The sequence below is a fragment of the Rana temporaria genome, chromosome 9, assembly GCF_905171775.1.
Source record: "Rana temporaria chromosome 9, aRanTem1.1, whole genome shotgun sequence".
In the NCBI taxonomy this organism is placed as follows: Eukaryota; Metazoa; Chordata; class Amphibia; order Anura; family Ranidae; genus Rana; species Rana temporaria.
In genome coordinates this window covers 111942190-111960818 of record NC_053497.1, presented here as the reverse complement: position 1 = coordinate 111960818, position 18629 = coordinate 111942190, and the positions used below count along the sequence as shown (strand labels likewise).

Below are 18629 nucleotides of genomic sequence, written 5' to 3'. Positions count from 1 at the left end.
TAATGCATAGAATTTATAAAGCATTTTTCCCTTTTCACGGTCTTGCCCTACAGCGGGGATATGCAATTAGCGGACCTCCAGCTGTTGCAGAACTACAATTCCCATGAGGCATAGCAAGACTCTGACAGCCACAAGCATGACACCCAGAGTCAGAGGCATGATGGGACTTGTAGTTTTGCAACAGCTGGAGGTCCGCTAATTGCATATCCCTGCCCTACTGCATCACACGTCAAACAAAAAAGAGCTGATACTCCCAGTATACTTACACCAGTCTCTCTCATCTGGCCTACAACTGACTCTTATGTAATAATATCCTTACTGCAACTAAATATTTAAAAATCTGTAGGAAATTCAGCATAGTGTGTACTAGAAAGGGGTTAGGGGGTGAAAAAACATCATAAACAAAATCGACAGTAAAAAAAATACAATAAATTATAATGTTTGAATTTCTCTCTTAATTACAATTAATGTGTGCAATATGGCAACTAAATTATCTTACAGGAAACTTTTCATGCATTTCTAGATCACTGAGCTGGATCTCTAAGAACTTATTTAGTTAATGTAAGGATTTATAGATTAAACTGGTTTCAGCTTTCAAGAACAAGCTCACTTTTGGTAAATGTTTACTGTTCCGTTTTGTACCTACCTTTCTCCCTGTTCCAGCATCTTCAGTGTATGACTCTGGCCAGTGCACATGGCCTTTCTCTTGAAAACACCTCCAACCGGGTCCTTTTCTTAGTACACAAATGCTATAGTCCCACTTATTGATTTAGAACCGAAATACAGCTAACCTATAGGAAAAAATGGACTACAGCACACATGCGCACGAAGAAGAGGACTCGATGGGGATAATTTAGGGGGAAAAGCTGCTTGGCATCGGGCAAAGCCACACAGTAAAGACTGCTGGAATGGGGAGGAAGGTAAGTATTTAAGAGAAATAATAAAGGTCAAGTTCACTAAAAGTGAACGTTTTCTTTCATTATCTTTAAGAGGTTAGGCAAAGTGTTTTCTTTAGCTGGAGGTCCTGGAACTTGTAGTTGCACCCAGCTGGACAGCTTAACATTGCCTGGCAATGCTAAAGTGCCCTCCTACACTCACCTTCTCTGATAATAAGGTGGGCATGATGTGTATGCCATTACACCTTATAGAGTGGCTAAAGAACAGTTTTACACAGCAAGCAGATTTCAGTGCTGTAAAAAGTATATTGTTACAGGATGCCTCTTAAAAAAGCCTATCACAATAGAGCTTAATATTCAGACTTAAAGGACAACTGTATCTTCTGACCTATTCGCCTTTATCCTTGTCCAGCAATCTTTACTGTGCAGCTCCTCCGGGTGCTGCACAGTTTTGCGCCTGAAACCGTCCTTGCCGTATTCATGGCAGACTCCCATGGTCCTGCAGAGCAGTGACAGCCCATCCATACGGGGGCTCGGCCCCTAACCTACATGCAGGGCGCCAGACGGGAGGAGGCACAATGATTATTGTGTAGGCTTACATATGATAGAATTATATTTAAATTATCCCTAAGCCTGACCCAAAACTTCAGCTGTAGAGACAGCGCAGTCTCTGTGAGTGCATAACAATACCAAACAAACAACGTCTTGTTGTATGATGAAAAACAACTAACAGTACAAGGCTCTGTTTATGATAAAGTTATGCTTTTTTTATTTTATAGACAGAAATTTAAACTTAAATTAGCCATACACTGTTAAATTTGGACCTGGTCCTGATGAAGTGTCCAAAATGCCACTACTCTCCCACCCCTGACATCCTTCAGTTGACAAAGTTGTCAACCGAACAACTGCATCCAATCAGATGCAGCCACTATCTGAAATGGGAAATCCGCCCATCCATGCTTTAACATAGAAGAAGACATCTGTTAGCTTGTTGGCTGAACAAAAACAAATATATGTTATGGCCAGCTTTACTCAGATGTTGTTTGAAGACAGTATTGGCATTAGAAAAATCTGATCTTGGGTGACTTCTCACCTCTGACTTTCAGCGGATAAAGGAGGAAATATAAGGCTTCTTTAAATAATATGTACAAATATAATTTCAGACTGCATATTCAGATTATTTCATAAACCCATACCCAGAATACCCATTTGAGTATTCTCATAAGTAAGCTGTTATTCCTGCTGCCCACAGTTAAGCCAATTGGCTTCAGCTTCTTTGCCCCAAAACTAGTGTGCTGTCCAAGAGTCAGAGAATAACAGTTTTTGGCCCTATTTATTTGTATCATTTATACTGAACTCCACCCAAAACTTGTTTTACAATAAAGGTAAAGTTCGTCTTTATTTACCAGTCCATGCCAAAAAAATTATTTGAGCAGCTTGATTCTAAGGTTCTAAGTGTTAAACTAGTATGTTTTTTTTTTTTTTTTATTGGAAGCCATACCATCACATCTACACCTTCTAACTGGGCCCAGTCAAGATGGCTGCCCCCAGTTGCTGTATCAATAAATAGCACAGGAGTTGAAGCAGAAACCGCAGCCCTGACAGCATGTAACAATATTGACACTTCTCTGTCTGCTATATACTTTTTGCGTGCTAATAGGATATGTTTGTGACAGCGGGCAGTGGTGTGAAAGTAGTTAACTTGCAGGCTCTTGGCAGTTGTTAGGCCTCATTCACTGAACGGCAGGAAATCTAGGTCAGCACATCTCCCACGGAGTCTTTCCTGTTTTATTGCTGGAATGTAGTACCTGTTTCCTGCCAGCTAGGCCTTACATGGCAAGATGATATGCTTTTATATAAAGGCAGTCCACCTGAGAGCAATATTTCAGCTTTGGGCAGATGCTTGCAACGTTTTGGTGGTCACATACTTATTTTTTTCAGGGATCCCACTAATGTGATTTCTACATCCAAGTACCCTGCGTTTCCACTTTTTTGTGGCCTTTACAATGGGATACTCTCTTTGTCACTGTTTTTATTAAAGCGATGCATAAAATTGTTGGCATTATAAATACCTATAGTAAATAACTGTGATGGGAGAAAAGAGCCATCCCCAGAGATACAAAGTTAGCCAACTGGTGGCCACCCATATTTACAGACTTTAATGAACCCTCTGCATACAAACAGAAAATATTCTTCTGACGCCAACTGGTCATTAACTATGTCATGCTGCTGTTTTACACCGCAATGTATGTCACTTTAGTGGAGCTATGTACTTTACCAACAGTTCCTAAAAATCCTAAATGTAATGTAAAAAAAAAGAAAACTATTGTACAAAATGATTATTGCCATTTAGTGAATAAGGCCGTTTGATACTTGGTCCCATAAATATTAAGCCTGCTATAACCAGTAATAGCATCATGTGAGCACCATCCCCACCTTTTGTAACACGTTATAACAAGCCTCCCAGTGCACCATTCTTTATGAACTTTCTAGCAAGAATTCCTCTTGTTCTCTGACATCATCCTTCTGAAAACTGAGGTTCAATTTTTTTTTTTCCTTTTTTAAAATTGCCTAAAAAAGTGTCTTTAAAAAAAAAAACAGATGGTCCATTTTAATATTTAACTAATTGGCTGAAGACACTTGGATATTTCACACATGTAAGACGACTCTCCCAAAAGACCTCTAGGTCTCAGCTATTCAAAATACACAGATTTCTAATTTTTATAAACGTCTCCTGGTACAGCATGGAGATGAATCATCAGAAAGTTGTTTCTTCAGTACAGGTCTTTGCTATCTGCACATAATAGCTGACACTTAGCTCGGCCTCCTCTGATTATCATGGTTTTCTCCATCTTCCTGATTGGAGGGGAGATCCACCCTTTGTTCGTCCATCCTCTTTGCCTGGACTCTCTGGATTAGACTGAAGAAGTCTTCATCTGGCATGGTTGGGCCTCGGGGCATGGAGTCTGGTGGTGCACACCTTTGGTCGTCTATTCGGGAAGACTGAAATGAAGGAAGTGAGTGAAAGGCAATAATGCAAAACTACACATAGGTATTATGTGCAAAATACAGATTTTTAAAGATTAGCTATATCATTTGTTTGCTGCACTTTGACACAAACCTTTTCTCCAATTTACAGAAACCTCTGAAGTTAACTGTTTATATTAAACAGCAGGTGGTTGGTTGCCGGGCGATTCTAGCAACTCTTGATGTAAAGAGTTAACTTGAGCAGTTCCCATCCCCATCCAGCCCTGTGATTGATACCAGCCGCTCTCTGCTGTGCTCTACACTTGTGTAAGGTAGGAGAGTTCTACCTACACAGTGTGTGTTTTTGTGTCCGTGGGGGGCGGGGGCAGAGGACACTACAGTAGGGGGGTTCAGGGACAGAGGACACCGCTTTGGGAGGCACAGGAAACTTGCTATGGGGAGGGGGGCAGAGGACACTATGGAAGTGATGTGAGGGGGGACAGAGGACACTGCAATGTTGGGGGGGACCCTATTAGGGACCCCATCACCACCCTTGGGGACAGGGACCCCTTTTCACTTGGGGACGGGGCCCCCATCTCCAGACCATGCTGGCTGGTGTCAGCCACGCTTGGGTGCCAGGATGGAGGATGGGCCAGTAAAATCCGAATCCCCAGCCACATGCTCACTCAGGGTGAACTGGCTTTGTATTAGTGAAGCAAACCTATGCTGTTATTACTATGTTAGGATTATTATTATCGTAATTTATTAGCAGGTGAATGCGGCCCTCCATGCATTCACATACATTAAATCCGACCCTTAAGTGGAAAAAGGTTGCTGACCCCTGCTCTAAATCTACACAAAAGGGCAATGGACAGGTCCCATTTGTGGGTGTGTTGGGTCACCAGGCCGAAAAGAAAGTTGGCAATTGCTTGTGTTCTGATAATGCAAACAGGTGCTGATATCTATGACCTAGTGAGATATTTCACACCAAATAAGGGCTTAAAGAAAAATATATTGCAAACTTGTTTTAGTCTCGGTTCACACTAATGCCATGTGGGACACGCACAAGATCTGCTGTGTTTTCCGGGATCGCACTCCAAGCAATCGCGCGGCCTTGCGATCTGCTGCTGGTGTCAATGTTATATTAACGACACCCTGAAACAGATGGCAAAAAGCAGTGTGGATACTGTGGTGCTGTCATCCTGATTCTTCCTTCACTGTTTAGTGAGTTGCTGATCTGGAAAAAGCATGTGCATATGCTTGCATGCAAATCTTAGCTCCATGTCGCTGATCTATCAAGTGGTGAAGGAAATTTCAGGATGGGTTCACACTTATGCAAATTGGATGCACATTTTGCTGCATCCAATTCGCATGATAGGAGAGTGTGCAGTCTCTCAATTAAGTCTGCGTCTTTGGCTCAGTTTCAGGTCCGATTCGTCCCTGAAACTGAGACATACCGAGCTCCTGCATTCATTTTAAGTGTGAACCCAGCCTAAGGATAGCAGCAAAGAAGTAATTGCCTTTAAAGATAAAATAAAACAAGCTAACATTGGCAGCTTCCATATTGCTCACTTGACAGGGTCCCTTTAATCACAGGTCAAAACAATGATTGTGTGCCTTTGTCAAGAAAAGGACCATTAGGCCCCTTTCACACGTGCGTATGTCCGCTTTTTCATCCATCCGTTTGCAGATGAAAAAGGGACATACATTGGTCCCTATGTGATTGCGGGTGTCAGCGGATAAACATCCGCTGACACCCATAATCGTCCGCCTCCGCAAAAATCCGATTTTGCGGAGGGAAGAAAACGCTATTTTTTCTTCCGTCATCGGATCAGATGAACACGGACACACGGTCCGTGTTCATCCGATCCCCCCATAGGGGAGAGCGGAGAAAAGACAGGGCAGTCCCTGCACAGTGTGCGGAGACCGCCCTGTCATCCGCCGGATCAACGGAGCGACCCCTGCTGAGCTTACGGACATATACGGAGGCGGATCATTACTGATCCGCCCTGTGTGAAAGAGGCCTTATAGTTTCAGTCTGTTTCGGTCTATGCCTTTTTTGAAATTAGTATTCTGCATATAGGAATGCCTGTGCTAGATCTCGCTGACTTTATGCACAACTGACAGTTATAGAAGAAATCCATTTTGAGCCTATTGGCGGATTTTTTACCTACAGCAGTAAAGGTCACACTGTATGAGAAAAGTTTGGAGGATGGTAGGTTTAAAGTATAGTTTTTATGGAAACCTGTATTTTAGTCAAGTTGTACTTTGCAGTAAAGCCTGAAGTGAGTCACTCCCAGTGATTGTAATGAGATCCTGCCTAATAACACTGTATATAGTGCTTGTACTTAGATACTGACAGGCAAATGATAATCTCTGAGGCATAATGATAGGATTTCTCACACACACACCCCACCCTCCTTTTTCACTGGTGCAGTGTAATTATGAGATCCCTGACTAATTAACAATGGGGAATTCTGTTTTACTGAGGCCTGGAAATGTGCAGGAGCCATTCTGTGAGAAATGAACTGGGGTACATTTGACCAGATTTTGTGTTAAGGTATAATATAGCCAAAGCTTTTTTGGCTGTGCTTCTACTATGCATCATAGGAGTTCTGAGCTAGCTGCTCCCGCCCCCTCCAATAATATGTATGCACCGTCAATGTACTAATGACACTGGGCAGGAAGGGGTTAACATATAGAGCGATCACAGGGTTAAATATGTGCGAAAATAAGTGTTTGTGCTTTTTACTTGGTATCTAGTTGTTTTCATTCCCTGCTTCATGGGCCAGTTGTTAAAGGGGTGGTTCCCCTAAAAATAAATGTTTAACATTGCATTTCCCACATTAATGACAATTAGAATCGGCTGGTTTTATTAAAAAAAACGTCCGTAAGTACCGTTTGCTATATGCGTTCTCACCGCCACTTCCGGGTACGATGGTGGGGATGGGCGTTCCTAATTGATGGACAGGCATCCGACCGACGCATACATCGCGTCACGAGATGCCAAAAGAAGCCGAACGTCGGTGCGCATGCGCCGTATAGAGCCGCACCGACGTTCGACTTTTTTCGGCATCTCGTGACGCAATGTATGCGTCGGTCGGATGCCTGTCCATCAATTATGAACGCCCATCCCCGCCATCGTACCCGGAAGTGGCGGTGAGAACGCATATAGCAAACGGTACTTACGGACGTTTTTTTTTAATAAAATCAGCCGATTCTAATTGTCATTAATGTGGGAAATGCAATGTAAAAAGTTTATTTTTAGGGGAACCTCATCTTTAAGTGGTTGAGATTAAAAAAAAATTCCAGTATCAATTCCTCAGTCCCGTTCCCCCCCTACAAATACTTACCTGGATCCTCTCAATCCAGCGCTGTGTGCCCTAGAGCAGCATCACTGCTTTCTCTCCCCTCACAGGCATAGAAGTAGCAGCGGAAGCTGCTGTCAATCAAATACAGAAAAAGGGGAGCCAGGATCGCCGGCAAGGGATTCCAGAATAGGAGGTCAGGGCTGCACTGTGCAAAACCACTGCACAGAGCAGGCAAGTAAAAACATGTTTATTTTATTTGAAAAAGTAAGCTAAGCCTTTAGAACCGCTTTAATTCTGGCCTGTGCAGAAAGGCACATTCCAGCCTGGTCTGTAGTCCACATTCCTGGAGTAGACAATTTGCAGGCAGACTTTTTCTGTTGTCAGTACCTGGATGTGGGGAATGGCCCCTGCATCCCAAGGTGTTTTGGGACATCTGTCACTATTGGAGGAAGACAGATTTGGATCTGATTGCAGCCTGCTTCAGCCAAAGATGGACAGGGATCCTCTAGTTTGAGCACTGGGGACCCTGTGGGATCAATTCAGCTTACTTTATGCGTTCCCTCATTTCTCAACTGTTTTTCAGAATCAGGTGCAGAGTATTCCAGTGATTCTAGTTGCTTTAATGTGATCCAGTGGTATCTGGCACTCAGATTTTCCCTAACTCCGTTTTCACTTCCCAACCTACCGTCTAGGTAGTCTGCAACTACCTGAAGTTTTTCCTCTCCGCGATCAAGACCGGCCACTGGGAAGACAGGTCGCGATATTTCGATAAGCCTTGGCTATTAGCAGGCAAGCGGTGCAAAATATCCCAGCCAACAGTGGGTGGCCCTATCTGCCCCAAGTGCGGCGTGATAATCCTACCTGGCCCGGTTTGATCGTGGAAGCAGGATTTAATTGCAGATCTGTGTTTATGCTGTGTGCGTTGATGTATACTTTTATATTACATATTCCATGGCAGCAGTTTGTGTGTGTGTGTTTTTTTTTTTATGTCCATTTTCTTCCCTGGCTCTAGTGTCTTCCAGTTTATGGCAGCTGGAGCGCTGCTTTCTCTTCCAGCCAGGCGTCCCAGGGTTACTTTTGCCCAGGGGCTAAGTACATGCGTCACTTCAGTGGAGAAATTCAATCAGCGGTCAGTACTGTTGTTGATATTGGGATTTCTCTGTGGGCAGCTTGCAGCAGTTTCTCTAAATACTGTGGGCAAGCATCACAGCTCTGCATTAACACCCTTGTGTGCTGCCTGTACGATTCTGCTATGATTTGATCACCTGTGCAGGTTGTCTGTGCAGTTTTGCACTGTGGATGTTTCACTGCCACCCCCTTGTGGTCAGCCCTTGTGTAGCAGGTGTGAAAAGGTAGGTTTAACCCTTTCCTTGCTGACCTGGGTATTTTTTTTTAAACCATTTCCTTTCCTTATTTATACTTTTTTCTAGTCCTAGATCAGATTGACAATATACAGCATGAGATGATAAAGACCTCATTCGGTGACAACATTCCTCTTCCAGTTGTATTTAGCATAGGTCACCGTCAAGGTCCAGCCTTCATAGTAAAAGCTATGATTCCACCTTTATGCACCCACTGCTATGTCAGCCGCTCCAAGGGAGCCTGCTGGGGATGCGGGACTCCAGTCCCAGTGGGCAAGTCTCTAAGTGAGCTATGCTAAGCCCAGGCAGTTAGAAAAGGGGATGGTGATTTCCAGCAAATGGAATCTATGGTGAGGCACGTGTGCAAGAATCCCTTAAAGAGAGGAATACAAGCCACATGCAAAGTTTAACAGCCGTTGTGGCCTGTTCTCCAACTAGGATGACCAGGAAGAACTGAAACTGTACCAACAAGCCATCCATCTATGAAGACCTCAGACAGTGAGGAAGAGGGAGATGAGTCTCTTTTCCCCATGTTATGCCTTTTGGTTAAGGCAATAATGGGTGCATCTACATGAATAGAACCTGTAGAGTCTCCTGCAAAGCAAAAGGAAGTTCTGTAAGCACCTTGGGCGCCGTTTTCCTCTAGTGCGACTTGTCATGCAAATTTGGACACATAGGGTCACAGGAAGAGATTCAATGGCACCTGTTCCAATCTATGCAGCTTAAGGTTGCAGCAACTTTGGAAAGGTTTCTGCACTACTTTGATGCAGCTTTGATCCAGAAGCTGTAAATTTTGATCAGTTGCACTCTAAATCGTGCGACTTTGGGGTCGCAAAAGTGGAGACGTAGCCTTAGAGAGAGTGTTCCATTTTCCCCATTCCTAACGAAACTAGGGGACATCGTTTTGGATGAGTGGAGCAAGGTCTCGAGATATACCTCCCTTATGAGCAAGCATGTAGATTTTCCTTGGAAGATGCAGTGAATAGGCCTGAAAGTCAGCCTGGGCTCTTGTGGCCATGTTGAAAATGTGAATGGAGAATGTGGACACAGTATTCAAGAGCATTTTCAGAAACTCTGTAGTTCAGGAGTTGGTGTCGGTTTCCAGGGTGAGGCTAAAAGCTTGAACTTGGGCATCAGACTATTGGGACATCAAAGTGGTCTTTTGGGACATGCATGGCCCATCAAAAGTCCCCCTCCTCTCGGAAATAATTTCAATGGATTTTACCTCACTCTGAGATGATGGAAGCATATACTCATGCTTTATGTAAGTCACTAGTGTCGCAAAGTGCTGCCGTGACAGTCTCTGAATGCAAGAGATTTCAGGGCAGGTACTCTCCCCTCTTTCTGGTCATGAAGAGGAACAGCTTCTGGATGCTGGTTTTGGACTTTGCGTACCTAAGACAATTTTCAGCAAAGGAAAAGTTCAAGTTGAAAACATTGTCCTTGATTCATAGGGGGTCCAGCCAGGTGACTGACTTGTCTCCAATAGACCTAAAATGCTTACTTTCATGTGCCCATTGTAGAAGACTTCTGCAAATTCCTTCGGTTTGCTGTAGGTCAAGACCATCTCCAGCCATTCGGGCTTTCAACATCACCCTGTGTGTTTTCAGGGTCTTATTGGTTGTTATAGTGTTGTCAAAACAAGGAGCATACGCCTGCGTAGTTACATGGATGTCCTTCTCCGACTATCCCAAAACAAAGGCAGCTGCGTTAGCCCAAAACTCAGGTCTTTTCAATGCTCCTCAAACTCGGCTGGCAGCTGAATCTGGAAAAGTCACCTGGAGTGAACTCAATCTGCTGTGTGCCTTGGGGCTCAATTCAATGTAATCAAGAGGACCGTTGCCTTGACTCTGGATCCTGATGTTCTGGAGCAGAATACTTCTTCCCACCTGCGTGCCTTTTAGTCTAAAATTATTGGCACTATAGTGTCAACGGATCCGAGGGTCAAGTGGAAGAACAGAACAGAGGTTGTGGAAGTGATGCCTTATAGGCCAATTAGACCATGGTTCTCCTTGCTAGCACAGTTCAGCTTTCGGAACCCAGTGCACATTCTCCTCAGGCCAGATCTACTGTCCACTGGGTGCAATTTTACATCCATGTACAGCACGGTTGCTCTCCTTTTTTTTTTTTTTTTTTTTATAATCACTTTTTTCCTTTATTATAACAAATCTCATTTTCCAATCAAAGTAAAAATAAACAATAAACAGAGACAGACAAAAACAATGCATACAATTTCTCCCTATAAAATCCTTTTAACATATAACCCTCGTTCCCCTTGGATTGCTCTGGATCTGTGCTCCTGTTTTACCCTTTTCATTCTATTTTATAATTTTTTTAAAAAAAAAGGAGCTTAATAATGCCCTATATTTCTCTTTTCCCCTCAGGAAGGAGAGCAAGAAAGTAGGGCGGGGGGGGGAAACCGAAAAAGTTCCACCTTAATCTAATAAAATGCTCTTGAACCTCTTCCCCCCTCCCCCAATCATTTCATTACTTGAAATTTTCCTCTTCATTCTAATTTTGCTCTCGTCCTGAGCACGTATAAACATACTCCGCGCCTATCCTGCGCAGATCCCCCTAAAAGAGAGAGGGAAAAAAAGGAATTTCTCTTCTCTCTCCCCTTCCTCCCCTCCAGGGCAAGTAACCTTCTTGCCCCTCACATATCCTTGCTCTTCCCTCCAGAGCACCCTTGGGTGGTGGGAAACACTCACATACACACAGTATCCCCTAATCTCCAAAAAGAAGAGGGAAACACCAACTAAACAGGACAAACCAAAAAAAAAAAAAACCCTGGCTTGGCTCTCCTCCCCACGCCCCACTCCCAGGGTCAGTCCGTCACTATCTCGGAGGAATAGTATAACCATCCTGCCCATATATCCTGTTGATCTCTCACTGTATGTACCCATCTGTCCGCCTCCATAATCCTCTCTACCTCCCCCTTCCAATCCTTTATCGTGGGGCATCTCGATTGTTTCCAGAATCTAGGAATTAGTGCCTTAGCTGCATTTAGCAAGTGTGGGGTGACACTTCTTTTATACAATTTAATAGATGATGGCATCCCATGAAAAAGGAAATGTAGTGGGGAGGGCTCTATATCTATAAGTGTTAACTTTTTTATCCAGGGTGTTATCTCATCCAAAATTTCGTAATTTTGGGACATTGCCACCATAAATGTAAAAAAGACCCCTTCTGGTTGCATCCCCTCCAGCAGTTAGTATCTGCGGACGGGTACATCTGCCCCAGGTGGGTCGGAGTCCGGTACCATCTAGTGAGAAATTTATAGGACATCTCTTGTATATAAGAACTAATTGAGGAATGGTGTGTTGTCTCCATCAATCTATCCACTTGTTCTGTCGTAAAATTATGGCCCAATTCCTTTTCCCACTCACGATTGTAGTAGGGAGTTGTATGACCGTAAGCACTCAACACCAACTTATACATTCAAGATAGCATATGGCCTGGCTCTGATAAATTAACACACCACTCCTCAAAGGTGTAGAATGGATTTGTGGGTCTCATCTGATGTTTTCCATTTATTAACCACTTGGGATCCACGCTACGAAAGACGTCCACAGCGCTGCTCTCAAGTGCCGAGTGGACGTCCTGTTGTTGTCATTCCCTGTGCGCGCCGCACAATGGGCAAACAGTGTGCCCGGCGCATCGCTGGGAAGCCGATGCGTGTGCCTGGCGGCCGCAATGTCCTCCAAGTGCCCGCGATTGGCGGGGACAGCAGGGACGTGGAGCTCTGTTGTCATTCAAAATGCGTCAGCGCTGAAAATTGGTCTGGGCACGAAGGGGGTTTAAGTGCCCAGTAATGAAGTGGTTAAACCAGTCCCTCAACTGACCGTATTTTCATTCCGCCATTACTACCTCCCCCATATTCTTTACTAAATCCCCCAATGGAAGAAGTTTTCGTGGTGCCACTTCTGCACAGTTCCCTTTCCCCCCTCCCTACCCCAGCACCCTAAACTACCTATTTCCTCCCCCGGAGGAAACCAGGGAAAACCTTCCAGTGGTGTCAAGGGTGAGATCGGGGGAGCAAATCTTCCTGTCTCATTCATTCTATCCCATACTGTAAGTGTTGCTTTGGTCAGAGGTGATACATATTCCGACAATCTCCTATAAACGGGTGGTATCCTTGGTGCCCCTGCAAAATTCTTTCCTGCCAGCGTTTTCTCCACTGATACCCATCCTTTACTATTTGTATCATGGCACCAGTTCATAATACGAACCAGGGCCATTGCTCTGTAGTAGATCATTATATCCGGGAGGCCTACCCCTCCCCCTTTGGTCTCCTCAGCATCTCCCATGCCAGTCTGGGGTGTTTATCTCCCCATAAAAAAGTCGTAAGGGCACTTCTTATTTGCTTGAAAAAATTCTGTGGCAGAGTTATTGGAACGCATGCAAGACATAGATAAGCCTAGGGATTATGTTCATTTTAAGCGCATTTACCCTCCCAAACCACGTCAAAGTGTGGCCTCTCCATTTCTTCAAGTCTTGTATTATTGAGGCAACCAACGGACCATAATTTAGATTGTATAACCGTTTTATATCTGGAGTTATATAGGTCCCAAGATACGATAGAGCGTCTGTGCGCCATTCAAAGGGGAAAGCTCTCTGTAACTTTTTTCTCATCCTCAGGGATACATGAATTGGCATAACTACTGACTTTAAAATATTGATTTTGAAATTTGATAAAAAAAAACAAATTTCTCTATCTCCTTCATTAATTTCATCATGGATTACTGAGGTAAGGAAAGGTACAGTAATAAATAATCTGCGTACGCTGATATCTTATGTTCCGTAGATCTAATTTCTATCCCCTTGATCTTCCTATTTCCCCTAATTGTACATAAAAAGGGCTCCAACACCAGAGCAAATAACAGTGGGGACAGGGGGCACCCCTGCCTAGTCCCATTCCGTATCTCAAAATAATCTGATAATCTCCCGTTTACTTTTACCCTTGCTCTGGGATTTGCATATAATGCCATCACCCATCCCATCATCCTTCCTTTCAGGCCATCTCCCTCAGAACTCTGACCATGAACCCCCAGCCCACTCTATCGAAAGCTTTTTCCACATCCATTGAGATTACTACGCTCGGTTTCTGATTTGGTCCTTTATGCATCCAGTGCATAACATGGAGGGCACGAATGGTATTGTCTCTCGGCCCTTCATGAACCCTGTTTGATCCAAATGGACCAATTTAACTATATATTCCTGTAACCTCAAGGCCAATATTTTGGACAGGAGCTTCACATCGGAGTTCAAAAGGGAGCTGGGCCTGTAGCTGGAACAACTCTGGGGATCCTTCCCCTCTTTTGGGAGAACTGTCACATATGCCAGCAGAGCCTCTGCTGGCAAAGGTTTAGAATTTGAGACCTCATTGAAATATTTACCAAGCGGGGCCAACAGGATTGGGGCAAACTTCCTATAATACATCTTTGTGAGGCCGTCCGGTCCCGGACTTTTGCCCAAGCTTGAGGCTGAAATCACTCATTTTCGCTCTCTTGAGTACCAAAAGAATGAATGCAAAAAAGTTTACAGGAGAATCTGGTCAAAGTTTGTTCAAAACATGTCTGCTGCTGACAGATCATGTAGTGATCTAGAAGTTCTAATTATTCTAGGCTTCCCCCAGTCAGATTTAGATCTGGCTCCCTCGGAATTCAAGTGTCGGCTTTATCGGCCTTCACAGGTGCATTCCAGTTTAAGCATCCTTTCCTGTCTAACAATTCTTCAAGGGAGTATAATGCCGCGTACACACGATCATTTTTCAGCATGAAAAAAAAACATAGTTTTTCAGCATGCCGAAAAAACAAAGTTTTCCCAACTTTATCATTAAAACGATGTTGCCTACACACTATCGTTTTAAAAAAATGATCTAGCAAAGCGCGGAGACGTACGACGCCACTATAAAGGAGGAAGTTCCATTCGCCTTTGGGCTGCTTTAGCTGATTCCGTGTTCGTAAAAGACGATTCACGCTTTTTTGTCTGTTACAGCGTGATGAATGCGCTTACTCCATTATGAACGGTAGTTTTACCAGAACGAGCGCTCCCGTCTCATAACTTGCTTCTGAGCATGCGCTGTTTTTTTTAATGTAGTTTTAGCCCACACACGATCATTTTTTACAACCCAAAAAACGACATAGTTTAAAACGACGTTAAAAAATGCAGCATGTTTTTTTTTTTTTTTTGTCGTTTTTCAGAACCTGAAAAATTATGTGAAGCGCACACACGATCATTTTAAATGACTTTTTTGAAAAACGAAGTTTTTTTCATGCCGAAAAATGATCGCGGCATTAGACTCAGACCTCAGAGTAAGCAGAGGTTTTCCAAATGGAGTCTCCCTCTTGTTCTTAACTACCTGTCGAGAATTGGAGTGGAGTGTTCTGAGGCTATCTCCATTAAAGGCCTCTGTCAATTTTTCCCTGGCTATCACGTCAGCATAGAAAGCCTCAGAGATTGATTTACTGGCCAAGGGGAACTTTGCTTCACATTCTTTCCAGTTCGAGTGGTGCTGTTACCTATGCTTGACTCAATTCCTAAGTGTGCATCAGTCTTTCATGGGAGCCAAGAAATTGTTCTGCCAACCTTTAGAGTTCTAACTTGCGTCCTTTAGACATGGGAGAAGGCACGATGTGGCTTAGTTGGTTAAAGAGCATGTCTAGTAAACAGGGAGTCCTGAGCTGACTCCCAGCAGTGCCTTTCTTCAGTTCTAGAAATCCCTCAGATATTATTGTGAAGTTATATCTACAAAGTAGAGAGCTTGACTCAAGCATACAAATCTGAGCAACAGATCTATGGCCTAGGTGTGAGGCCTGAAGCAGCTGTGTCATCAGTAGGTAAGCCAGGAGGCTGAATAACCATGATGCAATAATGGTAGAACCCCCTGCGAGTGAAATTTCTGTCAGATTTGAACTTTTTACTTCTTTTCAATAAAAGTGGACTGCCAAGCCTTTAAAACATAGTGTGGACCGACATGTGTTCCTGAAACTACATGCACCATTTGAGCTTAATCACCCTGATAGCTTGCACTCATTGTGTAGTCTGCTTCCTTATCCTCTATTTTGGCTTGCAGGTCCTGTCTGTTGATGGTACAAATTAAAGCCTTTGAGTAGGCATTGCCCGCCCATTGGGTGTATGGCAAGTTAGTTCCCGTACAAGAGTCGGTCAGGAAAACTGGAAATTTCCTATGAAATGCTCACTGTAATTTTCTTTCCTGGTGGACTCCATGGCAGCAGGAGTTCCCCCTCCCCCCAGTGTCCTGAGGAGGCTAGTTATGGAACTTGGCCTTTGGCTCAGAGCAAAGATTTATGGAAGTGAGGTCCTATAGGGGAGGAGTGGAGGCGGGGTTACCATACGTATGCTGCCATAGAGTCCATCAGGAAAGAAACATTTCGGTAAGTATTTCAGTTTTGGCTAGACACTTAAAAGTTGGTCCTAGATTATTACTTTTTGTCACACTCCCCCATCCACACAAACAAGGTGGATAACAAAATCCCCCAGAAGGGACATTATATTTTGACAGCGAGACCCACTGTGGTCAGAGTACACTGATCAATGGCTGCAGCCGCTAATTGAGGAAACATTTTCAACATGTCCCTTCGAAAGAAGTCGATCAAACTATCAACTTCTGTCATGCAGGGACAGCCACACACTGATGGAAATTTGGCCAGTCCCTGCCAATCAGCTTCACGATCCTACTGTAAAACTGCTGTAACTAGGAACAAGTACACAGAGAAACCTTCAGATTTTGCTACTGTTCACAATAAGCTCAGGTATAAGGTTGTTCAAAATCTTCATTTTATCTTGAGATTTATTCAGTGGCCCGGTCATTTTCCCCATCGGGTCAACGTAACAAGTTCTCGTTAAAGCATCCTCCTCTGCTACTGATACTTTCATTTATTTTCGTACCTTGAGGGACATAGGAAGTATTTACCTCCAGGGTATAATGCTACAGGAGGATTGGCAAAAAAAAAAACTGTAGGCAAGCCCAGGGTAATCCCTCTTACAACCAGCATGCTTCAGTTTTTTGGTGTCCTAGAAAGGTAAACATCTGTTCTTCAACTCTGTTGGGAAAAGTCTAACCTATTTGTTTATGGCATTTTCTACAAATGTTTCTATTTAATCAAAATTCTTCTCTATTTAATCCAGATTCTTCTCTACTTTACTGCTAGAACTGGTCTCTAGCAGTCCAGCACAGCCTATCCACAGCTTAGCTCAGAGGTCTGTAACCAGACCCTGCTGGATGGGATTTTGTGGGGCTAGCCTGAGATTGACCTACGGGCTATGGGATCTGTGTAAAACGCTTTCCAAATCCTGTTTTGATAACAAGTTTGCCACAGAGTTTTCCAGTGCTGTTGGCATTGCCTTCGTGCTTGAGAGCAGCATGATCTACCTCATTGTTTGGATCTCTGGGCGCGTTTAAAATTCCTGCTTTACAATCGCAGAATGGTTTAACACTTGACCCTTTAAAGCTCAGGAAAAGCCAGGATTTTTTTTAACAATGTTTCCCTTTTGAGAGACAGAGAGACATGAACAACATGAAAGATCAAAGATCACCAGGGTTCAGGCTTTTTTTTTACAATTTAAACTACCAAGGCCTAACAAAGATTTAAAAAAACGTAATAAAATAAATTATAAAGTCAGTCAGTAGAACAGCGGACAGTGTCAGTAGGGCAAGTAGACGGTGTGTGGACTGTGTCGGTAGTAATTTTTTTTTTTACAATATTATTATTATTTTTAGAAGCCCAGTTGGGGGCATTGATGAGTAATCAGGGGTCTAAACAGGTCCCTGATATCTCACTTTTGAGACAAAAAAGGAACTGAGGACAGAGATTCCCCAGTCCCTTTCCCTGCAGCTGCACTATAAATGAATGACCAGGAGACAGAGGCTCCTGTTTATTCATAACTAAAGCAGAGAAAACTGTGGTTATTATGCTTCAGTTTGTGAATGAGCACAGAGAGTCAGTGGTACTGCTCACTCACTGTGTTCATTCAGGAAAGGAAGGAGCCAGTAAATTACATCCTCTTACCTGAAACATTCTATCCATTCCATTCTGAAAACATCCTGTAGCAGCCGGATTTGAGGTGTTGTTTTGTTAGCCAAAAGAAGATAAATGCTGCCCCTCCTGTCCAAGTTCCAGGATTAGCAAGGAAGGATTGCAGTTTACTCATCTACAGTGGGGATAGAAAGTTTGGGCACCCCAGGTAAAAATTTGTATTAATGTGCATAACGAAGCCAAGGAAAGATGGAAAAATTTTCAAAAGGCATCAAGTTACAGATTAGACATTCTTATAATATGTCAAAAAAAGTTAGATTTTATTTCCATCATTTACACTTTCAAAATTACAGAAAACAAAAAAATGGCGTCTGCAAACGTTTGGGCACCCTGCAGAGTTAACATCTTGTACTGCCCCCTTTGGCAAGTATCACAGCTTGTAAAAGCTTTTTGTAGCCAGCCAAGAGTCTTTCAATTCTTGTTTGAGGTATCTTTGCCCATTCTTCCTTACAAAAAGTCTTCCAGTTCTTTGAGATTTCTGGGCTGTCTGTCACGCACTGCTCTTTTAAGGTCTATCCATAGATTTTCAATTATGTTGAGGTCAGGAGATTGTGAAGGCCATGGCAAAACCTTCAGTTTATGCCTCTTGATGTAATCCCCCGTGGATTTTGAGGTGTGTTTAGGATCATTATCCATTTGTAGAAGCCATCCTCTCTTTAACTTTAGCTTTTTCACAGATGGCATCAAGTTACCATCCAAAATTTGCTGAAATTTTATTGAATCCATTTTTCCTTCTACTCATGAAATGTTCCCTGTGCCAATGGCTGCAATACAACCCCAAAGCATGATTGATCCACCCCCATGCTTAACAGTTGGACAGAGGTTCTTTTCATTAAATGCTGTGCCCTTTCTTCTCCAAACGTACCTTTGCTCATTCCGGCCAAAAAGTTATATTTTAACCTCATCGGTCCACAGAACTTGTTTCCAAAATACATCAGGCTTGTCTATATGTTCATTTGCAAAGTTCAAACGCTGATTTTTGTGGTGAGGATGTAGAAGAGGTTTTCTTCTGATGACTCTTCCATGAAGACCATA

The 18629-nt window shown here is 43.3% G+C and overlaps 1 protein-coding gene across 2 annotated transcripts in view; it reads right to left on the bottom strand.

The window, feature by feature from the left end:
* Positions 1–409: 409 nt before the first annotated feature.
* Positions 410–18629, bottom strand: part of GPSM1 (G protein signaling modulator 1) — a 582328-nt gene continuing 564108 nt past the window's right edge. For both annotated transcript variants that reach the window (XM_040324133.1, XM_040324134.1), the window contains one exon: positions 410–3899. In XM_040324133.1, the coding sequence (XP_040180067.1) occupies positions 3711–3899 (189 nt within the window). In that variant the 3' untranslated portion in view covers positions 410–3710. The remainder of the gene's footprint in view (positions 3900–18629) is intronic.